General features: G+C 37.3%; 1 protein-coding gene across 2 annotated transcripts in view; it reads right to left on the minus strand.

Moving 5' to 3' along the window:
- RPP30 (ribonuclease P/MRP subunit p30) overlaps window positions 1-12378 on the minus strand; it is a 31098-nt gene that overhangs the window by 12555 nt on the left and 6165 nt on the right. For both annotated transcript variants that reach the window (XR_009559319.1, XM_030865064.2), the window contains exons 5-6: window positions 12042-12113; window positions 4231-4320 (exon numbers count right to left, since the gene is read on the minus strand). Coding sequence is in view for 1 of the 2 variants with exons in the window: in XM_030865064.2 (XP_030720924.1) it covers window positions 4231-4320; window positions 12042-12113 (162 nt within the window). In the remaining variant the exon portion in view is untranslated. The remainder of the gene's footprint in view (window positions 1-4230; window positions 4321-12041; window positions 12114-12378) is intronic.

Consider the following 12378-nt stretch of genomic DNA (forward strand, 5'->3'; position numbering starts at 1 on the left):
AAAGGCCATTTGTATTTCCTTTCCTGTGAAATGTCTTTTCCATATTCTTAATCCATTTTTTTGGATTGATCATCTCTCTCTTTTTTTTTAACCTTATCAATTTCTAGGAGCTCTTTATATATTACAGAAATTAGTCACCTGTCTATGATATAAGTGAAACTATTTCTACCAGTCTGTCATTAGTCCTTTTAACTTTGTTTCTGATGGTTTTTTTTTTTTTTTGGCCACACAGACATTTTTTTGGTACTGACAAGTTTGCTGGCACTGCTCCAAGTACTGGATCAATAAGGTACTTAACATAGTTAGGTTCACAATATGTGTGATGAAAAATAAAGTTTATAGAGCACTCACACCCAACTCAAGGATATATGGCAAGATTCCTGGAACAACCTCACTGCTTCAGATACTATTTACTGGATTTCTCTCAGTGGGGACTAACTGGACCATGAAGACAGAAATGGATTAGGGTTAAAGGAAATGCTGAGGGGAAAACATCGGAAAGAGAGCATAAAACATACAATCACTGGAAATGGCTCAATAAACTTGAAGTTATTGTTGAATGGCACTAACACTGTAAAAAAAAAAATCAAAGGTGAAGATACGTGCTGCTTAAAAAAATTCTTCTCAAAACCTGAATTCATAAAGATGTTTTAAAATATGAAATTATTCTGTGTGTAACAAAGAGCTCTGCTGTAAAGTAATTTTAAATAGCATTTCCCAGTGGGAAATGACAGCAGATTTAGAATCAAAGCTTAAGTACAAATCCCAAGTCAACCTTTGAGAGAGACATGTACCTGTTGTGAGCCACAAACTACCTGAGTCTCAATTCCATCACCTGCATCACAGAGGTAATTCACATGTACCCCACCCTAAAGCTGCTGGGCTAGAGCAGGTGTGAAAGTGCTTAAGCCTTAAAATGCTAAATAATCAGAAGCCATCTGGCTATCCAAGAAGAGGAGTTGAATTCAACTTTTTTGAAACCCAACTATTACATGATAAAATGATTCCCATACAACTTACTTAAGACTCCAGAGGAGGTTTGCAGGAGATTTTAGAGGGAATTAACATAATTGAAATTATGGTGCCCTAAGCATGTGGTGAAAATAACAAAAGGATTGAGAGCTGAAAGTTATACATAAGGAGTGCTTTGGTATGTTTTAGCTCCTGGGCCCTCCTTTATAATCCCAACCTTTTTTTTTTTTTATAACTTTGTTGAGGGATCATTGACAAATAGAATGCATATATTTAAAGTCTACAATGTGATGATTTGATATACATATACTCTACACTGTAGAATGATTACTGAGATCAAGATAATTAACACATCCACCACTTGACATAGTTAACCATTTTTTTTGTTTTTTTGTTTTTTTGTGTGTGTGGTGATTGTGGTGAGAGTGCCTAGGATACTCTCTCAACTACTTTTGAGTTACAATACTGGACTATTAACTACAGTCACCCACGCTGTACATTACAGCCTCAGAACTTGTTCTTTTTTTAAGTGAAAATCTACACCCTTTGACCTACAATCCCAACCTTCTGAGCTGATAATTCGCACATGGCTTATGGCCTCTAGGTTAAAGGCTAATGAATTAAATATCTTAATGCTCCTATTTCTCACCACCCCATCCAAATTAAGATACCTATACAACTACTATTATTTACCCTGAACAATAAGGTGGACACTTTTTATTGTATGCTTCTAGCTTTTAATTTAATTTTAATTAATTTAACTTTTAATTCCAGTTTCTCTTAAATGAAAAAGAGGTGAATGAATTAATAGGGACTCTTCTGCTTCCTGACCAATTCACACCGCAGCCTACTTCTACACTAGACGAGGGCTAAAAATAATCCTGCACAGCCTTCCCTCTACTCCATCATCTAGTTTTTATTAAACAACATATGTAAAATGTTCATACCAGATTTTTAAAAAAGCAGACACTGTGTTAAGTACTGCCTATCCCTCTCACTTGTCAAATTTTTACTTTTCAGAATTCTTAAATTGAAAAATGTGGGAATGAAGCCAAAAATATCCATCAAAAAATAGCACCTTCAGGAACTTACAGATGGAATCAGAAGGTGGGCTGTACTAGTGCTGCCGCCTCCAGTGCATCTCCTCCTCACGCTGCCCCAATGCCCCACCCCCCCTCACAGTGAATGCTGCCTGCCAAGCCCCGACAACCAGCTAAGGACTAACGGTTCACAGGATTTGGCTGTGTTCCCCAAGCTGTACCCAGACATGCAAAATTAGACATATACTCGTTCAATTGACAGATTTTAGGGAAGACCTCTTATAAGCAAGGTATTTGGGTAATGAAAAAAGGACCATGACACAGTTGGTGCTCTCTAGAAGCTCACAATCTGGGTTGGACAGCAGGGCACATTCCTAAGAAACCAATCAAAGGACGAACCCAAAACAGCCACTGGGCAGCTTATCACTGTTGTGGGACATGAGGAATTATGTGCTGTGCACTGCTGTCCATTCCATGGACTTGGCCTTAGCATCACATGCGCTATCTCCTCCCAGCCAAGAACACAGTATCGTATGTGGGTTTACTCAGGCAAAGCCATCTAGAAAATGGCCTTCCTAGTTCATTAAGGTGAAGAGAAAAGCAAAACAGTTGTAAGTTTAAGAGCAACTTAAGGAGGGTGCCATCTACATGGAAAATGGACTGGCAGTGTGAAGCTGGTAAAAAGCTTTGGCAACTTCTAGAGACAGACACTACTAGCTCTGGGGAGCAACAACATGTGAGGCCAGTAAGACTGTCATAACCTTGGGAACTGTGTTAGTTTGAGCCTTTTATCATGGTAGCTGGGGCACATCGGAGGTCTCATCTGATGGGGAGTCAACCAGGTCTGTCCCACCCCTGTGTCTAGAGAGCTGAACAGCTTCTCCTTCTTCATTTTACCACTTTTAACAACATATATCTCCAATTCTAAAATGTGATGATTAAGGGTCTTTTTTTTTTAGTGTTTACTTCTTTAAGTACCGGCAAGAATGTGGGGAAACAATGATTTGAGCTTAACCAATATTGTTATATGTTCAGTAGTACTCTCATTATTGATCAGAAAAGAGCTGTTTTATAGTTTGCCCTTTAAATATATAACTTTAAAATTCTGAATACTTTTCAAGTACAGCTTTAGTAGCACACACTTAGGGGTAGAACACAAGCCATTTTAAATTTTTCCACACTGCATTCAATTTTTCCATACCATACAGATCATTTTCTCCTCTCACGGTATCTCCCTACTCTCAGCATCAAGCTAATTCCTTAGCAGTGGAGAGGGAAACAAAAATTGAAGAACTTGTGATTCTACAGAGACAAAAGAATAGGGGAGTTATCTATCCTGAAAATCCATAAATTTTTAATTTTCCAATTCTGACAGGATTGGGGATGTAATCTAGATTGTCTGTCAAACCTTTTTTCTCCTTCAGCAGCACTTCTTGAGAATGGGAGAGAGCTTTGGAAGCCTCTATTCTAAAAAAGCATCCTAACTCCTCCCAGGATCTGGTTGTCAATGCAAATAGTTGACAGCTCTGCCAACCTTACAGCTCCCATTGTGAAACAATATCACTTTTATGATGAAGTAAGACATAAAAAGGTGTGACAGGTGGAAGATAAGGAGTAGAGGAAAACAAGAGAAATTACGTAGAAAGGTAATGAGAAAAATTCTATAGCAGAGGAAGGAGCACAAGATCTGTTGAATGCATGGTCCCCCTCTTAGGTTATCATAAAGGTAACCCTGGGTTTTTGTGTGAGCCAGCACATTTCAATGCAGATTTTAATTCTGCAGAGACCACGCCTACCATGCTTTCCAGGCCCTGCCCCCTCCAGTCCCTGCCACCCCACCTTTCCCGTTTGCTGGTGCCTTGGGAACCCTCTCTCTATTTTGCCCTACGCCTTTCTTGGCTGCTCTGTCTCCTTAATGTTCAACATTCAGACTGTAAGTGTCCATCATTATTAGCTATCCTCTTAGGAAATTTCCTTCACAAATTTGAGCTTCTAAGGCCTTTCAAACACATCTTGGTAATTCACTGGATATTTTTTATTTTAAGCTTTCTTTTCTACCTTTAGTCAGCTTAGAAAAAAAAATCCTCTTTTTAAATTGCCTATTTATTACTAGCCTTTGTTTTTTCCCCTCTAAGAACAGCAGTTTCTTCTGCCCCTTTTCCAGTGTGTTAATGCACATGTAGAAATTCACATATAGAATGGAAACTGTGACACTTACCACATTAATAGGGGGTCTTTTGAAGTAAAATGGTAGCTTCTCTGTTACAGTTATGCAGACTAAATCCACATCTAAATGTGTACAAGCAACCTGTCAAGAAGAAAAAAACAGGTAAAGCCAAAAGGAAAATTGGCACATGTTAAGAATGGGGTAGGGTCAAACGTGATACAAAGAAATGTAAATAGATATGGCTCACTCCATAGGCATTACACGGTTCTGTGTTCAAATACATCTGTCCCTTTACAAAGTCAATGCTTAGCCATTCCTTCACATTTGGTTTGAATGGTTTAGCTGTAATCTAGCTGAAGCAGAGTGATATGTCTATAGACCATCTCAACAGATAGGGTCTAGAGACCCTCTAATTCATGGTCAGCTACATAAGGAGAAGTTGCTAAGAGAGGCTGAGTTTCTGGAAGGTTACTTCAGATTGTTCTAGAAAAAGGAAACTAACTGCTCTGAAATCCAAGAAAAAATAAATAAATAAGCCAAAAGGAATGTATGCATGGTCCACTTACTCCAGAAATTATTTATTTTTATGCCAGCAATTGGCCCACGCCTGTGGCTCCTATCAGTCTATTGACTGGCCAAAGAAATACATGGCACTACTAATGGCATTTTGTTCAAATGCTAATAGAAACAGAGCATCTCCATAAATGGTCAAAGCAGAGCTGCTATAAATCAAATGACACTGAATGCACTTTTTTCAACTTTTAATTTCCCTTTCCTTTGTTCTCATTTTTGCTATTATTTGTTGATACTCTGCATTTACTTCCAAAAGAGATTTGAAGCTGCTTATAAAAAAAGACATGCAAGATAAAATAAATAGATAAGGAAATGAGGATAAAAGGAAAACCAGGGAAGGAACATAAAGCCAGGGAAAGGTTACTAGCGTAACAGTACAGGCCAAAAGACAGGGCTAGAAGCTGCATACCCGGCTCTCATTTTGCCATTATTTGATTTACAGCAATAAAAGGAATTGGCTGTTTTGTACCATGACAAAAATAAGCCTTACTATCAATGCTGGTGTAAATCCAAGCTGCCAGGGTGGCTGTGCTGGCAAACTAACATCCGTGGCATGGACCAAGAGAAAGGGGTCAAGAGGGGGTGACAATGCCCCACAGGGTCAGCTCGACCTTCAGCAGTGACAGGAATGTCACATCTTATCCTTTCTCTTCAGAATCCCCACTTCAGTCGTTCCTACCCCCACCCCAGGGCTCCAGGAAGCAGGTAGTGATCAGAGGCTGCCTGGCTTTAAGACAGTCATAGTAACTTAGTAAGCCTGGGAAGTAAGGCTGGTTTGGCAGAAACACTTGGCTCATAAAGAATCTGCCCCATCCCAACTGCTACCGCTGTCCAACTCATAAAAGAGTCATCGAAAATTCGATAAGAATGGATGAAGTAAAGGTCTGAATAGCAGATAAAACATAAAACACGCTCAGCTTCTGTTTGCCATTTTCAAACTACCAGATTGGCAAAGATCAAAAAGTTTAGCAATATACAGGTGACACAAAAATAAATAAACAGGGACTCACAGGGTCTTTAAATCAGTACAGGGTCTTGAAAAGCAAGACCAGCAATAGGTATCAAAATTTTATAAGCACACATCAGCAAATTCCTATACGTATAGGAATGTATCCTACAGAGACTAGAAATGCATTCTATAGCCATATACCTTACAAATGCTTGAGGATATTGGTGAAAGGACGGTCGCTGCAACACCAATCACAAGACTAGACACAACTAAACATCCCTCAATTTTACTTAAAACAAATTATGGTCCCTTTATGCAAGAGAATATGCTGACTCCTTAAATGGAATGAGGTACCTCTCTAGTGGACATTATGGAACCATCTCCGAGATATACTGCCAGGTGAAAAAACCATGGTATTAGGAAGGAAGGAAGGAAGGAGAGGAAGAGGAGAATGAAGAAAGGAAGGATGGACTAGGTAAAAATACTTCTGAAAAGAAACACAAGAACTGCTAGCAGTGGCTGCCTCTGGAGAAAAGGGAGAGAGCGTTTTGGGTGGCAGGAAGGTGTACTTTTCAGTGCATACCTCTTTGCACTGTTTCAATTCATTATTACAAACACAGATTATTTTTCATTTCAAAAAGCTGATTAATTTCTTAAAAGCCTGTTAAACATTCTTCCCCAGAGTAAAGCTAAATCAGGTTACCTTTTTATTTATGTATTGCTCCTTTCTTCCCTCTTTTATATAACAGTAGCTAATTAAAAAATATCCCTTGTGTTGGTTTAAGTACACGCATTATAATAAACTTTCAGTTACAAAGGATGGCTCCACTTGGCTCCCTCTGACACCTCAGACTTAAAATGTTTCAAACCGAATTCTTTTGTTATTTAGCTTTCTATTAATCCAAATGTTCAACTGATACATTTAGATAACTATAAAATAAGAGCTAATGTTCACACTATAATGAAATGCTTTCTAAATCATTAAAAAGATTAAATTACGTCCAAATATATTTGTGGTTAAGAATTTGATTATAGTGGTTTTGGCAGGTTGTATATGAATTCATATCAATTGTTCTTAACCTTTTCTTTGGCCAAGGATTCCTATGAGGATTTAAGGAAGGTATTCCCCAAACTGCACATATACACACATACATTTATCTTTGATTTTATGGAACAAGCGGAATAAGAGAAGGGGGTTCAGTCTCCCCCAACTCCCCTTCATGGATGTCAGGTTAGTACATTCCAATATTTTATTCAAGGGAGAGCCAGGCTTGCCCAGAGAAAAAAGAGATGCCCGTAAATGGGGCCTCCCAAACTAAACTGCTTTAAGAAAAAAACAAACCTCCCTGAAGAATTTATTTAAAATGGAGATTACCAGGCCCTACTCTCAGCAGTAAATTCAGTAAGCAGGGTCTAATAACCTGCATTTTAACAAAGTTTCCTGGGAAATCTGACACCAGTGGAGCCAGAGCATACCTTAAGAAGAACTGCCTTGAAAGATACGCCTTTTCAGTAGCCTCAGGTGTTAGCAGCATATACTACAATAATGCTCTGCAGAGAGTAAGGCATGGATTTTGGAAGCAGGAAGAAAACAGAACTTCTATTTTCATTTATTTTTAATTCCTTCCCTTAAAATGTTTTGTTCAGTGTGTGTATATTATTTCATAAAGCACACTGATATAACGGAGCATGCAAATAATTTTTTTTATTGGAGTATAATTGCTTTACACTGGTGTGTTAGTTTCTGCTTTATAACAAAGTGAATCAGTTATACATATACATATATCCCCATATCTCTTCCCTCTTGCTTCTCCCTCCCTCCCTCCTTCCCTATCCCACCCTTCTAACTGGTCACAAAGCACCGAGCTGATCTCCCTGTGCTATGCGACTGCTTCCCACTAGCTATCTATTTTACATTTGGTAGTGTATATATGTCCATGTCACTCTCTCACTTTGTCCCAGCTTACCCTTCCCCCTCCCCGTGTCAAGTCCATTCTCTAGTAGGTCTGCGTCTTTAACCCTGTCTTGTCCCTAGGTTCATGATGACTTTTTTTTTTTTAGATTCCATATATATGTGTTAGCATACGGTATTTGTTTTTCTCTTTCTGACTTACTTCACTCTGTAGGACAGACTCTAGGTCCATCCCCCTCACTACAAATAACTCAATTTTGTTTCTTTTTATGGCTGAGTAATATTCCATTGTATATATGTGCCACATCTTCTTTATCCATTCATCTGTTGATGGACACTTAGGTTGCTTCCATGTCCTGGCTATTGTAAATAGAGCTGCAATGAACATTGTGGTACATGACTCTTTTTGAATTATGGTTTTCTCAGGGTATATGCCCAGTAGTGGGATTACTGGGTCATATGGTAGTTCTATTTTTAGTTTTATAAGGAACCTCCATACTGTTCTCCATAGTGGCTGTATCAATTTACATTCCCACCAACAGTGCAAAAGGGTTCCCCTTTCTCCACACCCTCTCCAGCATTTATTGTTTGTAGATTTTTTGATGATGGCCATTCTGACCAGTGTGAGATGATATCTCATTGTAGTTTTGATTTGCATTTCTCTAATGATTAATGATGTTGAGCATTCTTTCATGTGTTTGTTGGCAATCTGTGTATCTTCTTTCGAGAAATGTCTATTTAGGTCTTCTGCCCATTTTTGGATTGGGCTGTTTGTTTTTTTGATATTGAGCTGCATAAGCTGCTTCTAAATTTTGGAGATGAATCCTTTGTCAGTTGCTTCATTTGGAAATATTTGCTCCCATTCTGAGGGTTATCTTTTTGTCTTGTTTACGGTGTTCTTTGCTGTGCAAAAGCTTTTAAGTTTCATTAGGTCCCATTTGTTTATTTTTGTTTTTATTTCCATTTCTCTAGGAAGTGGGTCAAAAAGGATCTTGCTGTGATTTATGTTAGAGTGTTCTGCCTATGCTTGCCTCTAAGGGTTTGATAGTGTCTGGCCTTACATTTAGGTCTTTAATCCATTTTGAGTGTATTTTTGTGTATGGTGTTAGGGAGTGTTCTAATTTCATTCTTTTACATGTAGCTGTCCAGTTTTCCCAGCACCACTTATTGAAGAGGCTGTCTTTTCTCCATTGTATATTCTTGCCTCCTTTATCAAAGATAAGGTGACCATATGTGTGTGGGTTTATCTCTGGGCTTTCTATCATGTTCCACTGATCTATATTTCTGTTTTTGGGCCAGTACCATACTGTTTTGATTATTGTAGCTTTGTACTGTAGTCTGAAGTCCAGGAGCCTGATTCCTCCAGCTCCATTTTTCTTTCTCAAGATTGCTTTGGCTATTTGGGGTCTTCTGTGTTCCCATACAAGTTATGAAATTACATGCAAATAATTTAAAAGAAAATAAACATACACATATTGGGGATGTCGGATCACTATTTTTTTAATTGATACAGTACACACTCAAGGTAGTTTGGAGACCATTGGACTAAATAACCTGAATTCTCCTCACCCTGTCTTGTCCTGAATGGGAGTAACAATGGAAAAGAATATGAAGAAGAATATATATGTCTATAGCTGATTCACTTTGCTGTACAGAAGAAATTAACATAACATTGTAAATCAACTGTACTTCAATAAAAATTTTTTCAAAAACCCTAAATGGGAATAACTAACTCAGAAGCTCCTGAAACTTCTATGTATCTCTCTCTGCCAAATTCCACCATCACCCCCATCCTAAGAAGCCCCAGCCAATGGAATCTGCTTACAGTCTTTCATCTTTGCCTTATCCCCTGGGGTAACTATGGAGAAAAAGGATTTATCTATGAGATATCTTCCAGATACTCTGAGTGGAAAAGAGTATGTTATTTCCCATGGAAACAACTCTATTTAAGGTGGTTAGATTTTATACTACTAATTGTTAACATGTGTATAGGAATGCTTTTATAACTCATTTTGGAGACCTTAGTTACAGAATATCGTATCTACGGACACTTGTTTACATTTTAGATAATCAACTTACAAACCAAACAAATAAAATCACTTAACAGAACATAACCTGTTAAGCAACAAACTGCTTGCATCTGACCCAATTCCAAACCATGATATGCTTACAAAAGCTTTATAATTAAAAGAAAAAAGTCTTTTTAAATTGATTTTCTATATAAAACGGGGAGAATGTCAACTTCAACTGAATCTTAAAGAATGGGTAAGATTTGGAAAGATAAGATGTTCTGATTTTAAAAACTGTTTTCTCTGCAGTCAACTCCAAACAAATACTCTGTCAATTATTTATAGCTTTCTTCCATCTTCCAGAATATTTCTGACTGTTCCACCCATCATCATGAATTATGTGTTCACAGTTTTGAATTAAAACTTGTGAATAATCTGAGAAAAACAAGTAATAAGATAAATTCACTAAATCAAATTATAATGTATTCTAAGACTCCAAAGTCCTATCTCTATGACATAACTACCTTAAGTTTAGAGCAAATCATTGAGCCTAAGCCTCAATTTTCTCTTCTACAAATGGGGATAATAATAGGCCTTTGTCCCAATTATCCCCAGGATTGTTGTTTTCTCTAATCACCAGTAAATGGCTATGGAAATTTTAAGTTGTATGCTCTTCAAAATCCATTCGAAAAACAAGTGTACAATAAAAAACTGGGTACACTACCAACTTTTAGTCTACAGTATAACTGAGTTGTTAATATTTAATAACAAAACTAAATAGCTATTTAACAAATTTGGACATATCCATGGTCCATCTTAGGGTTTCAGCACTGAATTAGAACCCCTGTGGAACTTAAAAAAAGATATCCAAACTCAACCCCAAACCTACTGGATCAGAATCTCCAACAGTGGAGATCTGAACGTGCCTGATTTTAAAAGGTTCCACAGGGGTCTCTGATGACTATGAACTACTCAATCCTACTCCCCGTTTTTCTGAAATGAAATTCTTGAGAATTACTATAATTGAGCATTTTAGAAAAGGAGTCACCAAAAAACAGGAATTCACAGATAACTTGTACTATTTCTCTGCATTAATACAGTAAGTCCCCTACATACAAACCTTCAAATTACGAACTTTCAAAGATGCAAACGTGCCCCTGTATGTCAGCTGTTGTACTGTACTACTGTACTTTTCAAGGTACTGTACTGTAAGATTAAAAATGTTTTCATTTTTTGTGTTTGTTAGTTTTTTATGTATTATTTGTGTGAAAAGTATTATAAATCTATTACAGTACAGTACTATATAGCCGATAGTGTTAGTCGGGTACCTAGGCTAACTTTGTTGGACTTACAAACAAATTGGACTTACAAACGAGCTCTTGGAACGGAGCTCATTCGTATATAGGGTACTTAGTGTATAAACAATTAAGAATTGTTAATGTGCCTTGAAAATGAAATTTGCCACACACGAGTCTCCTTAGTCAGTAACTCCATCTACTGGATAAACTTAGGGAAAATCTTATAATTTTAGAACAGACTTTGCTTAAAAACAAATTATGCTGTAAAAGTAAAACATCAAAGACCAGTGCTTTCTCCCCCCCCCCATAATATCCCTTTAGTGGATACACTTTTGGTAGATGGCTACCTAAATAAAGACAACATTCCAAACTTCTTAAAGGAGCTATACCTCACTTTACACAGTAAAACATATTCCTGAAAAATTATATTACATTTGATTTTTTCTTTTCTGTGATCACTTACAATGCCCAGTGTGTTCTGTCTCAAGTTGACAAAATGACCATACACATTAAACAATTTTCCCTCCTGAAAAGTCATAGAAATGGCCATTTGAAAAGGACAAAAGAAATTAAATTCATAAAGGTTCTCTTATACAAAAAGGAATAGTATCAGCAGATGGTTGATTCTGAAGGATTTCTAGAAGACCAAAGGCTGATATGATCATGCTGGCATATGGACCACACCTCAGAGCACACAAACGGGAAAGCTAAAACAGAGAAGGAATCTTCTATGCCACAGTAGTACCTTGCTCCCTTCTTCTGTCACAGGCAGCAGTGAATAGTAAGAAGGGCAGAAACTGAAGCGCTTTTAGAGCTAGAAAGAGATGGACCATCATTTACCTAAGAGAAGTTTCAAATGAATGAATGAAGCAGAGATAAAGAAACAGAAGAAAACTTGATGGACTCTTTTAATCTCAGCCCATCAAATATCTAGCAGAATAAATAAAACAAAACAAAATATGTCACCCAAATACACCCTTGTGCAATTCCAGAACACCAAGTATAAATGAAAAATCCTCAAAGTTTCCAGATGAGATGATACAGGTCACCTACAAAGGTATAACATCAAACTTCTTATATAAAATAATGAGTATTATTTTCTTTTACTATCTGTTACTTACATGAAAAAGTTTTTCTGTCTTTGGAAAAACTGCAACGATATCATACAGCCGGACTCTTGAAGAAGTTGCTCTCTAGTAATATAAAAAGAATGTTACCATACTTATGCAACAACAAATGCATATGAAATTCTGACTAATGTCCTGGCTGCACTTATATTTCAATTGTGTAACACTTCTAATATGCCACCGACATTTCTGCTTTGCTTTTTATGTTGTCAGAAAAGACCTCCTCAGCACATGAGACTCCAGATACCAACTTCCATCCCACCAAGGAGGAAGGAATCATCCTCCTTCCTTCCTCCCCACATTGTTATGCTTTAACTGTGTACCAAATATT

Source organism: Globicephala melas, chromosome 16, assembly GCF_963455315.2.
Source record: "Globicephala melas chromosome 16, mGloMel1.2, whole genome shotgun sequence".
Lineage (NCBI taxonomy): Eukaryota > Metazoa > Chordata > Mammalia > Artiodactyla > Delphinidae > Globicephala > Globicephala melas.